Source organism: Diabrotica virgifera, chromosome 8 (assembly GCF_917563875.1).
Source record: "Diabrotica virgifera virgifera chromosome 8, PGI_DIABVI_V3a".
NCBI lineage: Eukaryota > Metazoa > Arthropoda > Insecta > Coleoptera > Chrysomelidae > Diabrotica > Diabrotica virgifera.
Genome location: NC_065450.1, coordinates 65,680,993 through 65,699,744, shown reverse-complemented (window position 1 = coordinate 65,699,744; position 18,752 = coordinate 65,680,993). Strand labels below are relative to the sequence as shown.

At 34.1% G+C, this 18,752-nt stretch overlaps 1 protein-coding gene across 1 annotated transcript in view; it reads right to left on the bottom strand.

Moving 5' to 3' along the window:
- Positions 1–18,752, bottom strand: part of LOC114331759 (tuberin) — a 111,418-nt gene that overhangs the window by 39,673 nt on the left and 52,993 nt on the right. Inside the window, exons 11-15 of the mRNA XM_028281397.2 lie at positions 14,033–14,363; positions 10,779–10,975; positions 9,049–9,329; positions 7,207–7,428; positions 2,774–2,967 (exon numbers count right to left, since the gene is read on the bottom strand). Coding sequence (XP_028137198.1) covers positions 2,774–2,967; positions 7,207–7,428; positions 9,049–9,329; positions 10,779–10,975; positions 14,033–14,363 — 1,225 coding nt within the window. The remainder of the gene's footprint in view (positions 1–2,773; positions 2,968–7,206; positions 7,429–9,048; positions 9,330–10,778; positions 10,976–14,032; positions 14,364–18,752) is intronic.

The following is an 18,752-nucleotide window of genomic DNA, read 5'->3' as shown; positions in this document are numbered from 1 at the left end:
CAGTGCGTTGTATGACAAAGATAGATTTGGAAAATATTACCACGGACATTGTGTTCATTTTTTTCGAATCCTGAAAAAACCAATAAATATTTTTGAAAAATTTAAACGCAGAATGAAAGACTAAATTATTACCGAGGGCCGAAAGTCTCTTAGAATAAATAAAAAGTTTATTTTGAATGAGATATTTGAAATTAAAAATCACACAAAATTGTCTCTTAGTTTTTCACTCCTGTAACTTATTAAAATAAACATTATAGAAGTTATCAGGGACTTTCGGCCCTCGCTAATAACGTAATCTTTCATTCTGCGTTTATATTTTTCAAAAATACTTATTAGTTTTCTCAGAATTCGAAAAAAATGAATTCCATTTGAATAGCATTGGAGCAGAAACTACGTCCCATCCCCTTAATCTGATATTGGAAGTAATAATACTGACGACAAACTTTGCAAACAAAAACATTATTACAGATCAATTTCAACTAGTAGCAGATGCAGATGATCTAGTCATCATAGCGAACACGAAGATAACAATTTAAAAAGCAGTTGAAGAATTAGATAAGGAAGCTAACAAGCGAAGAGAACAGGGCTAGAGATAAAACAGCACAAAACAAAATACGTGGCGATAGGGAAGGACGACACAACAACTCAGAAATATCTAATAACACAGAAACATAAATTTGAAACTGTATCCACCTTTAACTACTTGGGAGTAACAATAGGGAGAACCGGATAAGAGAGAATAGAGGAAAGATTTCTGAAAGGCAAAAAAACATATGGAATGAATATAAATCTGCTGCGAAGCAAGACTCTAAATAAGAGAACAAAGATGAATATAATACCTTAAGACCTCTTGTTACATATAGGATGGAAACAACGATAAAAAGAAAGAGGAAGATAGCCTTCTGAAATTTAAAAGAAAAATAATGAGAACGATACCGGGCCACAATGTATCAAGAGAGGAAGAAATAAGAATGAAAACAAATGCCGAAATTGAAGAAGTATTATTAAAGAGAGAAAATATAGTCAGATACATAAAATCTCTTCAGTCAGAATGGATACCACTATGGCCCAGCTGTAGAGGAATACTTAGAAGATGCCTGGATGATGTAGAAGAAGACATAAGACCAATGTATGTTAAAGACTGGAAAGTTCAGTGCAAGGACAGGAAGAAATGGAAAAGAGCCACGACAGCATCAAAAAACACAGCAAGCTATAAATGACCAGTGGCGGCCGGCAATTATAGATATTATAGATTTTTTTAATATTCAATTTAATCAGAGTTGATGTCATTTTTTGTCTCTGTGAATTAAAAAAAATCTGCCAGATAATACAGACTAAATTTTATTCATGGTTTTTAAAAGGATTTAACCAATCCGAACGTTAAGTGATCCCTGCGCATAAGAGACTTTTCAAAAAATGAATGATCCGAGCCATTCATCTGACTGTTTTCGGCTAGCCGACCTAGCTCATCCCTAGCTTGACGATTTAAACGTAAAACTCAACGAAATACAAGTCGATGAGCAACCAAACATACATTTCTGTCCGTAGGCAGATACGGCACATTTAAATCTGCCGATGTTTCATTTGGAAGCATCGGCAGAAATTGTAAAAAATAATCACGCCGTTTTACGTCGTTTTTGATATTGTAATTTTTTTAAGTTGTCAGGAACTATCATTTATTTATAGATATATATCGTATAATCGTTATATCATATAATTATAGATAACTAATAAAATTTTTTAAGACATGCGATTTGGAATTTTCTAATTTACTTTCTGATTCTAAGATATTTAGCGGCATGTCTAAAACAGTACAGAATGAACTAATACCTATAATCAATTAGTTATATTTTGAATAAGGTTATTGGATCTGAGATTCAGAAAACCATTTGCTTTTCGCTAGAAGTAGATGAAACTTCTGATTATCATGTCATTTACAATAATTATCAACTGGTGTCCGATACGCGTTACGTGGTAATACCTATTTATGAGAGGTTTTTAGGTTTTACAGACGTGAGTAAAAGCAATAAGGCAGAATATGTTTTTGGTGTTTTAAAGACCAGATTCAAATTTTATTATATCAAAAATAAATTGGTAGGGCAAACTGGGGCAAACTTATGACGGCGCTGTCGTGATCTGGTGAATTGAACGGTATCCAGGCAAAAGTTAAAACTATTGCACCACAAGCTTTATTTACTCAAATGTCATGGGAATAGAATGAATTTCGTTTGACCTCTTTGACAATTCAAAATTTAAAAGTTACCTTCGCCAAAGATTTTTCAAGATATTTATTATTACAAATTACATAAAATTTACGCCGATCCAAATATTTTCAGAAAGTTCGATAAGTTACAAAATATGTGTAATTTTATATAGTAAGTACTGCAATTCATTACAACAAACTGATCATCAATTCTCTTATTACAACCAACTTCTGCTTTAAATAAACGGGATTTCTCTTATCGTAAATGAATCAAAACATATTGTCGAAACACCATGAAACAAGAGAGAATGTCAAGTAAACCAAACGAAAAAAATCTCCTATGATGATTTAAGCCTTTTAATTAGATGGTATACCTGTATGAAGAGACAAAAAGACCTTGCCGACCCTGTCTCTAAGGCCACGAGCCGCCACTGTAAATGACAGAGAAGTAACCCACCTCACCCAAGAATAAGATTTTGATCGCCATGGCGTTAGCTATAATCCCTAGGGATTGTAATGCTTAATGAATGAATTAATTTAATTGATATACATTAATTATATTCAACAAACCTGTAGGTCTTCTAATATATATTTCTGCCCAACCTGAGCACCAGCAGTTACACGTTTCTTTCTCTTGTCTATAACTACTAGCAATTTGTTGTAATTTTGAGGAAACTATCTCCAATTTATCGCCAATATTTTTTTTGTCTTCTGCCGGAGAACTAACGGAAGTATTAGTGTTCGATTTATCGTTGGAATTTTGTCTACAAGCAAGATTAAAAATGTAATTTACTATTTCATCGGGATAAACGTAATATGTTATTTCTAATGGTAAATTTGTTTAATATAGAATATTATATGAACAGCTAATTTCAGAAAGGGACTCGAGTCATGTTAACTAACTTTCGAGAAATATGCAAAAAAATGTCTGGATATGAAAATCCTTAGTTTTGTACCATGATAAACTTACGTGCATAGAAATCGGCCCACTAAAAAATTTGGTCATTTTTGATGTCTCATATTTCCTAAACCTATTGGCCGATTTAAGTGATTTTGAACATGTTATAGCCTGATTCTTTAACAATACCACTGCAATAATATTGTTGCTAAATAGGTAAACTTTCATTGTATACCGGGTGTACCAATCGAACTGTGTTTTTTTCTCAAAGTTCGCATCACCCTGTGGAATATTCTGACTATACTGAAATTAAAACCAAACTATAGCCTCAGGTTTTCTGAACATTCTGTTTTTTAATTCATCCGTTTATGTTGGATAATAAAAAAGTTAGGTACTTTAACAACTAGACATGTTCTTAATCAATACACGGTGTTTCTAAATAAGTGCGACAAACTTTAAGGGATAATTCTGCATGAAAAAATAATACAGTTGGCTTTATAAACGTATGTCCGCAAATGTTTAGTTTCCGAGATACGGGATGTTGAATTTTTTCTTACAAACTGACGATTTATTTTATTGCTTTAAAACCGGTTGAGATATGCCAATGAAATTTGGTGGGTTTTAACACGTAGTTATTGCACATTTTTTTGACATACAGTTGGGAATTTAATATTTACCATTAGCGCGCATACGTGTAATATGACCGATCATATTACCCGTATGCACGCTAATGGTGAATATAAAATTCTTAATTTTATGCCAAAAATCCGCAATAACTATCTCTTAAAACCTGCCAAACTTCATTTGCATATCTCAACTGGTTTTAAGGTAATAAATAAATCGTCAGTTTGTAAGAAAAAATTCAACATCCCGTATCTCGGAAACGAAACATTTGCGGACATACGTTTATAAAGCCAACTGTATTATTTTTTCATGCAGAATTACCCCTTAAAGTTTGTCGCACTTATTTAAAAACACCGTGTAGTGATGAAGAACATGTCTAGTTGTTAAAGTACCTAACTTTTTTTATTATCCAACATTAACGAATGAATAAAAAAACAGAATGTTAACAAAACCTGAGGCTATAGCTGGATTTTAATTTCAGTATTTTATAAATGCTAGAATATTACACAGGGTGATGCGAACTTTGAGAAAAAACACAGTTTGATTGATACACCCGGTATACAATGAAAATTTGCCTGTTTAGCAACAATATTATTACAGTGGTATTGTTAAAGAATATATGGCTATAACATGTTCAAAAAATCACTTAAATCGGCCAACAGGTTTAGGAAATATGAGACATCAAAAATGACCAAATTATTAAGTGGGCCGATTTCTATGCACGTAAGTTTATTTTTCTTCTTATAAGCCAACTACATCTGTACAAGTAGATCAAAACTAATAATTTCCAATTTAATAATATTGTTAATTTATAAAAAAAAATAACTAAACTCTTAACCAAAATTAATTAAAAACTGACTCAGATCCCTTTCTGAAATAAGCCGTTCACATAGCGTGCGATAAAAAAGCGCGACGTCAAATATTTCGCTAAATTTACATCTAATCGAAAAACTGAAAACTGAAAAATACGTATTCAATAATTTTGAAAAATCTGTCGAATGACATCAAACACGACCCTCGACCTCCACCCCTTGGAGGCGGGGCGGAGAATCCCCATTTTTTATTGCAGATTTGCTTTCCTCGTGCAAAAATAAGTAACATTTATTCGAGACATTTTTTAGAATTGTTGATAAATGGTGGTATGTATAATCAGAATGATTTATCGTGATACCCTAGTATGGAAATGGTCTAATATCACGAGAAATACAATTCCTAATAAAAACCAAAAAACAGGTGTTTGTTATTTTTCAAAAATCTATTTTCCCTGGGGTTGGGACGCATGCAACTTTAAAATCTTACATAGAAAACTCCATTTTTTTCACTACATGTTCGGATTCTGCATGAAGAAGTAAACAAGTTTTATAGGATTTTTTTTCAATTTGTGATAGATGGCGTTGTAATCGTAGAAAAACAAACACAGAACTAATGTGTATTTTAAAAAGTATCTACCAAATGGATGAAGCACAAAAAATTACAACAAAAATAGTCTTATTTTTATTTAAATGAATTTGAAGTAATTTAAAGGATTTTATTATTTTAATTTAAACGATGATATTTTCATTTCGAAATATAAAAATATTATCATTGTTAGATTTTTATTTCACAAATCTTATCTTTCATAACAAAACCATCCGGAATTAAGCCTAATGATTATTTCATATTTTATATTGATTATTTCAATTATTATAATTGTTTTAAATATTGACTTTGAAAAAATTGATTAATTCTTAATTATACGGGGGATTTCCGTATGCCGTATAAGATCCCCCCATTTCCGTAGAAACCGGGGTTTCCGTATAAGATTTCAATGTTGCCCTTTGCACCACCTCCAGTGGATGAGGTAGGGGGTCCTATTTAGTGTCATTCGATAGGTTTTTAAAAAATATTAAACATAAAATTTTCCTAGGGTATCAATGGTATCATAATAAATTGTATTTTTGTTATTATAGCGCCATCCATCAACAATTCGAAAAAATGTCTCGAATAAAAGTTATTTACTTTTTCATAACGAATTTAAATCTGGGTCCATATTCTTGAATTTCAGGGAGTAGAAATGGTAAGAGAAAGTGACGTAAAAGTAGGCGTGGCTCCCTAAAATCAAAAATGCTGTATTCTTGAAAAAAATTCTCTTAATCTTTGAGAGAAATGTCACTCCCCAAGGGAGTAATAATTTCTACTGGTAGTATGAAGAGAAATTGAAAATGGGAGCGAAAATATCAATACATAACCTTAAAAAAGCGGAGAGAAGTCTCAAAACCGTTTATTTTATTTCTATCTGCTTTCTTAAATATTCATGTTTCGAATGCATAATATTATGTGGCTATGGGAAAAATTAGAGCTCTTACCAGCTTTAACTTTGTTTGCATAGTTATGTCGTTGATTGATGAATATACTGGAAGATACGAAACTAAACGGGCGTTTATATACGACATCATTGGTTTTAGAAATAGTTTTTAATACCAGTTTTTTAGGTGCGAGATTGAATTTACCTGATCCGTATTCAGGTAAATTTGGTGTTGATCTTTATTCACTGGTAGCCGGTGAGTTTGAGATTGGAATTCGGATATGCACACATATCCAAGGGTATTTACAGACATGTATATAGAAAGAAATTGAAAGCCACAATCAAAACAACTAGCCAAGAGATCTATTTAGGAAAATACTCAGATACTCTACAGAAAAACTGTTTCTTTTTTGTTTGTCGAAGTCGAAAAATGGAAAAATCATGTAAACAAAAACAAATGATCAGGTTGACAGTGACAGTTGACGGTATCATGTCATTTGCCAATTATGAAGAAGTAGAAAAGTGACTTGGCGTAGTGGGGAGTAAAATTTTCTCTCGATTCAAGAATAAGCACACTGAAATAAAAAAGGAGGTTCCTATTTAAGATTTCAAAGTTACCCCCCATGACAAGAAGAAAAATACTGACGGAAACGTGTGAAATAAAAATAGTCCGAGATATCACAAGAAAATCATTATGGGACAGACAACGTAGCACAGACCTCAGGCAAAGCTGTAATATAGAGAACATACATAAATGAGTGGACACTGAAAAGAAAAAAAGAATGGTATAGCCATATAAGCAGAATGGGAGAAGGAAGACTGGTAAAGATAGCACGAGACAGATCACCAAACGGCCGAAGGAGTATAGGAAGGACGAGGAAGAGATAGAGTGACAACCTGGATATCTGATGAGGAGGCATCCCAAGATGGAACAGGCGCGAGCCTTTTAAGGAAGCAGGAAGAAGAAGAAAAAGAAAGTTACCCCTGCCCCACCCCTAGAGGGTGGTGGTGTAGGGTCGTGTTTGGTGTCATTCAATAGATTTTTTTAAAAATAATGACATTTTTTTATGTTTTTCGATCTGATGTAAATTTCGCGAAATATTTGACTGATTCGCTTCTTTTAATACGTACGCCCTGTATGTTATTCATCCAAGCTTATACGTGACAGGTAATAACAATAATATTAAAAACCCTTACCTAGAAATCCAATCCAAATCTTCCATTTCGTTGCTACCACTACGTCCAGTCTTGGTTTTTCTACTATCGTTTTGCAAGCTGCACAAACTCCAGCATTTGTCGCAAAGACCATTCTTTAGTATTTTTTTAGAACATCCACTAGTTGTTATCGTTATGATTTTATTGCCTAGCAACCAACACATACTCTGCCCTCCATTCATAAGAAACTCAGCAACAGGCAGTCTAAAAAATATATGAAAGTAGAATGTAACGATATCCTTTCGCTCGGCATTTAACAGCGCAGCCCCACTAGGTACCACCTCTCCGATGGAACCAAGGAGTGATGGTTACCGAGAGTGTACTTAAGAAGAGAATCGAGGATCATGAAGTCAGTTCTACTCGGTGTACTGAACTGGGAAGGAACTCAAACGGCAGTTATGCAATGGAGTAAGTTGGAACTCTGCCGTGGCAAAGGTTCTTTGGACTGAAAAGATGCTATGCTGGAACTGTAACCGCAGTGAGCGGTAGCTGGCATCTCCGACCCAGAGCTCGGCGTTATCTAACTGCCCCATGAACTACCTGGGCCCATTAATCCCAAGCACCTGCTGCCCCATCGCCGAGAAAGTTGGGGATTAAGTCTTAATGACCGGAAATTTCAAATTTGATTATAGTTGAAAGTAAGAATATAAATCTTTTCAGTTATTCACTTCAGTTGCAAGTATTACGGTATAGTGTCCGGTTTTGTCCGTTAGTGTTTAACTTTTAAATGGCGAATCCAACGACTATGTTTAGTCAAAGGGGAGAACTTTTATTAATTATTAATGAATATAGATATTCAAAGGCCCATGTCTCCAAAGATGGAAAAGTTAGATGGCGATGCATCAAAAAAGGGTGTCAACAAAAAGTGTACACAAAGGAAGGTGATGAAAATTACGTTATTCTTGAAAAAGCATCGGTGGAGCATAACTATGCTCCAGATATCCAGATGACAGGGTTTTGCAATTTTGTGATTACCTAGTTGATAATTATTTAACGGAAGATTCAACATTTCCACCTTACATGTGGGCTTCAAATTCATCATCTCTTATATTTTTACTACAAACGTATGTGAATCATTTCACTCGAAATTTACCGAATGTTTTTATAAATCACATCCTGACATATTTAAATTTACAGACTTCTGTTAAATTTTCAAGCAGAAGTATATGTCAAAATTAGAACTGCACATAGATTCGAAAAAAAAACTTGATAAAACGGCAAAAAGAAAAGTTGATTTTATTGAAAATAGGCTAAATGAATACATATTACGTTAATCAAAACATTACTAAATTAGACTTCATTAAGTCAGTTTGCAATTATTATGCAGCTAAACTTTTAAAATCTAAAATATAGTGTTCACTCTTACTTATTTTAATCACTAATCAGACATTAGAATTAAGCATTGTTATTGTTTAACTGTAGTTTTTGTTATTGTATATAAGTTAATGTAGATTTATAAATACTTTATTCGATTATATTGTTATAGTTTCATTATTTAGTCATTTAAAATTTTCGTTCATGCTTTGGGAATTGAGTTTCTTTTTAAATACAATAAAGTAAAATAAAAACAATATGTTCACAAAAATATTATCTAAGTACCTAGGTAGCGTGGGGCAGTTCGTAGTCGCTTTTAATCCTACTATAAAACTGAACCCATTAAAATCTAGGTAGCGTGGGGGAGTTCGTAGTCGCCCCCAGAGCTGGCGGATGGGTAGCTGTGTGACAAAAGGCTGCAGTGCGACCGGGGTGCATGTACGGACGGCTTCCAGGAAAAAAAAAACGCACTGATAATGATTCAAAGAATGAAGAAGTTACTAAACTTACCTCTGTGGAAGAGCACTACACGGTGAATACGCGTACCTAGCCATAAGATCCGTACAGGTTTCAGTAAGCTCCTCATAAAAATAAAATTTATCCGGACCTTTATGGACGACTGGCTTGTCTCTTACCGAGGAAACTGTTGCCGATCTTTTCCTCGATCCCTGCTCGGTTAAACTAGAACTTCTTTTGCGATCAGAACTATCCTGGTTTAATTCGCTCAGGTTTTGATTGAATATGCTAGATTTGGTTTCTTCGAATGGATGTAAAATATTTGTCTGTAGGCCCTGCAAGATATAACATATAGTAACCAAAATATCGATTAAAACTAATACATTTATAGATATGCAAATATGCAATAGTAATTTTGTTATCGTATACTTTTTCAAAGATTCGTGGGTTTTTTTAATGGTATGGACTAGGTGTCAATCAGCCAGGGATTCGTGAGTTTAGAATAGTATATTATGCAACGAGCATTTAATGGTCAATATGATGCGAGAATGACGGATACCACACGAGCCGCTTAGCAGCGGTTTTTGTATACAATACGAGCATCATAATGACAATGAAAAGCAAGTTGTATACAAGATTTTTTCTATGATCATTTACAAAAAAATATATAAAAAAACTAAGTTTTTAATCTAATAGCACATAAAACAACATCCAAAAATGTTGTTCTACATTCTACCAGACTGAAAACAATGGAAACCCTCCCTGGTAACACCTCCGAGGCTTCTACAATTTGCAAGCCATAACGGATGCTGAGACTAAGGAAGATGAGGGAATTTTACAATTTATAATTCACGTCCCATCTGCTCAGCGCGGTAAAGTTCCAACTGTCACTCGCTTGCTGCACTCTCCGATTGAACTGGAAAAATGATGTGGCTGTAGTTTCGTGTTGCAACGAAATTGAAAATGGTTATTCATTTTTGATTTACATGTTTTCTCTGATTGAAGTACGAAGGGAACCATTCTCGTTGGAACTTTACCGCGCTGAGCAGGTGGGACGTGAATTATAAATTGTAAAATTCCCTCATCTTCCTTAGTCTCGGTATTCGTTATGGCTTGCAAAATGTAGAAGCCTCGGAGGTGTTACCAGAGAGGGTTCCCATTGTTTTCAGTCTGGTAGGATGTAGAATAACATTTTTGGATGTTGTTTTATGTGATATTAGATTGAAAACTTAGTTTTTTGCTAGCAGTTGCCGCTAGGGCATTCCTGTCATTTCGTTCGTTGCAATCCGTGACTGCACGCCGGGGTTTGTCCTAGTTGGGTCAGAGAGAGCAGCATATGTGCCTCCTGATGAGAGACTAATAAGTTTTGAAACCGGTAGAGGTGCTTGCTGCACTTTCTGATTGAACTGGAAAGATTATGCGGCTGTAGTTTCGTGTTGCAACGAAATTGAAAATGGTTATTTATTTTTGAAAAAAATATATATTCAAATGTATTTATTTTGCAACACAAACAAATTGAAGTAGGTACCTAGTTTTATTAAATTAATTATTTTGAAGTACAATATGATTAAATTAATTATTTTATTGATACATTTATATTTTGAATATTACAGACCCATTCGTGTCACCGTATACGAAAAAATTCGTACACGAAGTATTTGAAAATACAAAAAACTGGACTTCTAGCGAATTTCTTCAAATTTCATATGGTCTATATAGCACACTGAGTACAAATAGTATGTTAGTATGTTACAATTTAAAAATAAAATGAAAATGATTCATACCTTTATAATGAACTTTACGAAATCTTTTCTATATGATAAACGACATTTTAAAAACCAAACAGCTATCACATGGTGGGCCAGGGCTACTGTGTACTGGTCGTATTTGAAAGGATTTGTGTACGGCAGACAGATAGCGAACACCGACATATATTGATCAGCTACAAAGTTTGTGTATACCAACGGTAGCTGGGTTAAGGCTAAAAAAATGAAGAACACAATTTATTAAAAAAACGCCCAATTTTTGGGGCAAAAAAAAATGAAAACAGGAAAAAAGGACCAGAAACAGGAGCAAGCCACCTTGCTGCCCGTAGGTTGTCTGTTAAATAAATTTAAATATACACTGCGGGCCAGAATTAACGCATAATTTTTAAATTATTATTTAATTTATTACTTTAAAATACTATTTACCATTTTTAATTCTTACTAAATTGGTGGATTCTGCATCTGAGATTCTTCAATTTGTTAGTAGATGTCGCTGTATCGCGTCTAATGGGAAATTTGAATTATTTTTCAGATTCCCTTTAAAATGATGGTGGAGCTACTGATGACGCCTGAAATGGTAGAAACAGCCTGTCTAGCGGGTGTGCAACCCTCTGAATCGAAAACAAGCAAAACCATCATTTATTATTTTTATTTCCTTTACTCGGATTTGAGTACTGAAAGTTCCTCTGCTGTCCGTTTTTCCTAGACGAATGAAAGCGAAATGTGATCGTTTCCCTTTCGTTTTCTATATTCGTCGTCTGCTGTCTTATTAATTGAAAAAGTCGCAGATTAAGGATGTACCAGTAAGAACTTTCAACAAGAAAAATCAGTTTTAAAATACTATTTACCATTTTTAATTCTTATTAAATTGGTGGATTCTACATCTGAGATTCTTCAATTTGTTAGTAGATGTCGCTGTATCGCGTCTGATGGGAAATTTGAATTATTTTTCAGATTCCCTTTAAAATGATGGTAGAGCTGTTTTTCGGTCCAGAGGTAGGCACACTAACGAAAGCTACTGAGGACACCTGAAATGGTAGAAACAGCCTGTCTAGCTGGTGTGCAACCCTCTGAATCGAAAACAAGCAAAACCATCATTTATTATTTTTATTTAAATTATAATTTCAGTAGTAATGAAAAAATGTTTGTTCTTTTTTAAACTTGCTTTTTTAAAGACAAAACATGACGAAAAATATACAGTGGAACCTCGATTATCCGTCTCTCCATTAACCGTCACCTCTGTTAACCGTCAGGGTACATACATACAGACGTTGTATTGACTACATAAGCAAACATTTTAATGTAAAAAAATAAAAAAAAAGTTAATTTGATTTGTGATAAGAACACAAACGGCTATCCATTGCTGACAGATAAAAAAATCGTTGAAATGGCAACAAAGGCGGACCAAAAAGATTCAGAAGCTGACACAGACTTGGAATTTGACTGTAGATAACGAGCGATCCAGAATTATTGGGACGAAAGCTATCTGTGCAAAAAATTACGTACGTCTTGTTTTAATCTGAAAGACCGCCAGTCTTCAGTGTTGTTATGATCACTTTTCCAAACAAAGAATAAAGATTGAAAACACGTTGAAAAGGCACCCAATCTTAAGACCTTTTAATTCGTATAAAGTTAAAATTTTGCTTCCTCTGCTACTTTTTATGTTCAATTATAGTGTTTTTTTAAGTTGACGTACGTACACTGACAAGTATTTGTCAAAGTTGACGTAAACTGAAAAGTATATCTGAATTAATAATAGAAATGCTATCTCTGTCGTTCAGAGCCACCTATGGTGACAATAATTTTGGATCACACGTTATGTTGATGAACGTATTGTAACTGACAAAGATTTGCGTAAATAATTTAGAGAAGCTGCATCGCACATGGAATAATTCATCGAGTGGTATTCTCAACAAGAAGAAGCCAATACAGTAGATTGTATGATCTTATGCCGATTAAGAAATTCAGGCGTCGCAAAATGTGAAGCAACAGTAAAGCAAACAAAGATTTCAGAATACATATTTTAAATTGATGCGATTGTACGAACACAAATACAAATCCCTCTTATATTGTCAAACAAAACATACAAATGAAATTTGAGAGTTGTACTATGACTTTTTAATTTTTTTTAATGTTCTGTTAACCGTCTTTTCGATTATCCGTCATACGCTTGGTCCGGTGCCCTGACGGATAATCGAGGTTCAACTGTATTGGTTTGGTGCATTAGGTAGTTCTCGTAGTCGTCTCCCTACGATGTCCCAAACATGTTCTATTGGGTTGATGTCGGAATTTTTTTGCAGGTCAAACCATGGCAGGAATCTCAACCTCCTGACGATGTTGTTGCACAATTGTTGACATGTTTGGCCTGGCATTATCTTGCATAAGCATGAAATTATCCCCAATAAATGGTGCAAATGGCACGACATGCTCTTCTAAAATTCTGTAATGTACCTGTGTGATGTAAACCGCCCGTGATCTATTCTAACTAACTCCATACCAGCCTCCAAATTAATCCAACTCTCCACACCAACTCTCTGTTCCGCCTGTAATCAGAAAAAAGACAGTAGCTGGATTCATTGGTGAACAATATTCTTCTACACTCGTCATTATTCCCTACATGTTCATGAGCAAAATGCAATATTTGCCTTCTATGATCTCCAGTGGATAATGGACCAGTGTCCTTTCAGGGCGCAAGTCGTTTGCGTCAAGGCTTCTCCTTATCGTATTTCGGCTAATTCTAAGGTTATAACGATTCAAAAATTTATTTTGTAGGGAAGTACTGGTAACAAACCTTTGTCGCCATGTGCGAAGTGTAAAACCTGTCTTTATTAGGAGTTGTAACATTTCTACCACCTTGACCAGGTCTTCTCGAGTTACTTCCAGTAACAGTAAAACGATTTAAGACTCTTGAAATGGTTGACTGAGTGATATTAAATCGTTCAGCGAGTTCAACTTGACGGTATTCTTCTTGGCGAAGAGTAACAATTCTTATACAGTCACTTTCTGATACATTTCGATTTTCTTGCTCCTGATGGTTAATTTCAAAGGAAAAACACTTAATAAAGTTGAAAAACGCCTTTGAACATTCAGCACAACGTATTCCAATCCAATAAAGCACAACTACCATGCTTTCAAAAAATGATATAGCATCAGCATTCTATCGATAAATTTTACAATATACCGGAGGTAACATTAAAATTATTTGATTTACCACGATTTTTAAAATCATTTGTTAATTTTGGCGCGCATTGTGTAACAAATGTAATACTTACTCGACAAAAATTCTAAAATTGGTATACCAATGTGAACAGTTGCAGAAATCTTGGACAAATTAAGCAGTACCTCAGGCAGGCACTTAACCATCGTTTCTCTCATTTCCAAACAGCAAAGCGTCAATGCAGCTATACAGTGTTTGGAACTCCTCGGGCCGATGGAGTTGGAACATTTGATGAGACATCGGAGAAGTTTCTGTTGGTGTATTTGATCTAAGACGCTGTGATAGGAAACTAGATTCACTACTGCTAGCAGGACAGTGGCGTGGAAATCAGCTCTTGACACAAGTACATTAAGGGATTCCGGTAGATTGTATATTTTCTCAGTAATCTGGAATATGTAAAAATAGCAGATCCTTAATTATCAAAACTTTAGTATTTGGGGGATATAAGACCTACGAGAACTACTATTGAGAACAAAATGCATTAACAATTTTATTTACCACAATTTTTTATCTAAATTACCAGATATAAAATTTACTATTTTTATTGGGAATAAGAGTAAGAACACACCAGGCGGCGCGCGTCGAGTCGACGTCGAGGCAGCTTAAAACACATGTAACGGTGGCAGCTATGCTACGATTTAAAGTATTTGTATTTCGTTGTTGCCAAATTTAGTCGCGTGTTGGCTGCTGTACGATACGATGTCTGAAAGTTATGACGATTTGTCTTTTGTAATAAATGCAAGTTTACTTTATCTTAGATTAAAGAAAAAAAGAAACGCAGAAATTGGATACATCCTATCATAAAGGAATGAAAGTATAAGTAATTTTTTTACACAGTATATAACGAAATTAATAAGTATTAAAGAGCCATGTTCAAGAAATAACACCGTTATGAGGGAAAGCATATCACCTAGGAAAAACTATTTATAACGCTAAGAGGCTGTCCATTCTATGGTACGCCACTGAGCAAATACAGGTGTTAAGTTGATGCGTAACTATTATACCCCATTAATTGGGAAATAGTGATGTTTCACAAATTAATATTAACAAAAAAAATATTCAAATTAAAGTCAAAGTACGTATCGAGCAAGACGAAAAGCAGAATATACAAAACCGTAATAAGAACAACAGTCACCTGCGGATGTGAGTATGTGAGACATGGGTGCTAAATAAAACAGAAGAAGAAATTATAGAGAGTTGATAACGGAACGTACTGAGAGCTATTTTCAGGGGAAAGAATACAGATACAGAAGACGGCTGGCATAGAAGCACTAATCAAGAATTAAGGATGCTTTACAAGGAACCAAGTATAACAAGATACACAAAGTCATTAAGAATCAGGTGAGCAGATTATGTCGAGGGGATGGATAAGGAAAGAATGCCAAAGATGGTACTGCTAAGAAGACCAGTTGGGACTAGGAGACGAGGTAGACCAAGAAAAAGACTGCAAGAAAGTTTCAGGAATATATAGTATCGATGGAAATTATACACTGGAAAGAGAAGGCGAAAAATAGGATTAGTGGAGAACCATATAGTTCAGCAATGTTTACATAGACATCAAATAAAATTATATATAAGTTATTAGTATAAACCAGAGGTTCCCAACCAGTGTGCCGCGGCACACTGGTGTGCCGTGAAGTACCTGTAGGTGTGCCGCAAATTTTGATTATACTCACTACCATTATAGATATTAATTACCTAAGTGTGCCGTGGCTGAACCAAATTTTAAGTTAGTGTGCCTCAAGCTAAAAAAGGTTGAAAACCGCTGGTATAAACTGTATTATGTAAAATTGTAAATACAAGGCCTGTAGAGCATAATAAATAAAATAATAAATAAGGTAAGATAACTGCTTATTATCTTTATTTTTATGGAGTCAATAATTTTATTTTTATTAAAGTCAATCCTTCTGACAAATAACTCAAGTCAAACTGGTCAATGGTTACAGATTTGAAAATTCTGTTTGACTGTTTGTGAAATTAGTTTCAAAGAGTTTGAAAAATAATTTATTTAGTAGATTACTTTTTTCCAGATAGAAATGTACCTAATTAAGTTGCCCTTTAAGCTATAAGATAGAAAAATTAAAAATACAACGAGTCCCATATAAAAATAATTTGATATGGGAGATCACTTAGTCAAACGGTTTTCCCATAAGGAGAAGAGACACATTTTTGTTTCTCGACCAAATATGATAAAGCAATACAATTCTTTTATGGGTGGCGTAGACCGCTGTGACCAAAACATTAGTCTTTACCGGATCTTAAGAGGGAAAAAATGGTACTTTCCGCTAATAGTACATGGAATTGACATGGATATTCAAAACGCGTGGCAATTGGACCGAAAAGACGGAGGAACCCTTGATCAGCTTGAATTTATAAGGCAAATAGCTTGCAACCTTCTGGAAACCTACAAAAAAGATACCAAACGCGCCCGAACAAGACGGAATCCCAACACAGTCTTACATTCAAGATATGATGGTATGAACCATTTAATTGTTTACAAGAAAAACAATCTCGTTGCGGACTTTGCAAGAAAAAGGTTCAGTTTTTGTGCGAAAAATGTAAAATACCATTACACCCTAAACAATATTTTAAGGATTTCCATACTTTGTAATTATTTTTGTATTAATAAAGTTTTACTTTCTAATATATACTGCTTCTTACTGCTGTCCTTTTAAAAGAACATGTCATATTTTGACAGCTAATGCAAAAATTATTATTTTAGTATTTTTTGTCGTTAAATAAGACACTTTTCCTTATATTTCCTTAGGCTACGGCTCCACGGGCGAGAAATTGACGCTAGCAGTAGCCGTAAAACGAACTTAAGGTTCCGCGGAACGGAATAGGAATAGCCGAACTGTACCGACTACAGGACTTGTGCGTAGTCGGTTCAGTTCGGCTATTCCTATTCCGTTCCGCAGAACCTTAAGTTCGTTTTACGGCTACTGCTAGCGTCAATTTCTCGCCCGTGGAGCCGTAGGCTTAAGGTAAAGGTAAAAGTTAAAAAAAAATAGTTTCAGTAATATGTGGGTTAAACTCATTTGGGACAACTCAAAAAACGAGTAAGTGCAAGATTACCAGCCCCTACATCCTTCGGAGATCTTAAGATATGTACGGTAGAGGAGTGGCACAATATACACCCCAATCAGATTTATAGTCGATATAAGATACGATATAAGGTCGATTTGCACCGATCTGTTTAATGGATAAATATTATTGGATATGTAATTTAGCATGTTAACAATTACAAAAAACAAGGGTTGCCCGATCTAATCTTGTTCTAACTATAATTAATTAATAATTAAAAAATTACATTTTTTTATAAATTAAAAAAAAAATTCGACCCGGGCAGAGATTATTTCAGATTTTCTAGGTAATTCTAAACAAAAAAGGCCTTTTGTAATTTTTCTCCAAAGTTAATCGTTTTCTAGTTATAAACAATTTAAAACAGAAAAAAGAACGAAAGATGACGATTTTACCTAAATTCAAGTTCAAACCTTATTCTATCAGTTCTTGATAAGTCTTTTGGACTTATTTCATTTTGAAACATTGTTCTTTAGTTGTTAATGCCCGTCTCCCCATAAGAAACCATCCTCATTAACAATTAAAAAAATATGCTTTATAATATAAAATGGCTAAAATTCGTACCGAGACCTGACTAAAAAGTTTTGAACTTGAATTTATGTACTTGATGATTACAAAAATGATATTTTCAACGAAAACTTTTCGTTTATAAATTCGCAAAAGTGTGTGTTATTGCGTTGCCGCTCCTGAAATATCTAGAGGCCACCTAGCGATGGATTCCTATGTAGTTTTGTCTTCTGAATCCAAATCTAAAAACAGCATTTCGCTATCTCTAACAATCTTCGAGATATCCGACCTCAAAGTCGTCATTGTGACGTCACAAGCCTCCTTTAAATTGTCATTTTCTTCCGACATAGAAACGTCAACTCTAATTTGTTTTCGTTTGACGCAACTAAACGTCAACATAAAATTGAAATGTCAGATAAACAAATTTTATTTATTTATGTTATAGTCCGTTCTTTAACGGTAAAATATTGCAAAACCTATAAATTTTAAAGAACCGCTTGGATTGACATGAAATTTGGCAAACACATAGCTAATAAGTCAAAGAAAAAAAGTGATATTGTGCCGATATGTGCTTTTGCCCTGGGGGTGGTTTTCACCCCCTTTTGGGGGTAAAAAAATATTCGTCCAAAGAAAGTCAGGAAATGGATAAACTGGCTAATTTTAAGTAACTTTTGTTCTATAGAGTTTTTTCACTAAGTCAATACTTTTCGAGTTATTTGGCAGTGAATATGTTCATTTTTTCAACAAAATAACCACGCTTTTAGACGGTTTTTCGCAAATAACTCAAATAGTAAGAATTTTGTCGAAAAAACATTCTTAACAAAAATATAGCATGTCAAATATTTTAAAAAATGGTGTATATATATCTCGTCTTTACACCTAGTAGAAGTAGAGTTATAGCTAATGAAAAATAGGTTCATATTCGTCAAATTCCAGATGGAATACTTTAACGTGAAATAACCAAAAATGAAGCACATTTCGGGAAAAACTCATTACAATTTATTTAAAGTGTTTAAAAAAAGCCTCATTTTTGTTTTATAAAAAAAAATTCTAGCATCAAAATTAAACAAGTTACGCTCAAAATAAAGTTAGTCCTTTTGGTTTTGGTAAAAAAATCGAGAAAATCACCCCCTAATTAGTATCTTAAAGGAACTTAATCGTTACGACTTCACAAGTTTCTTGACTCG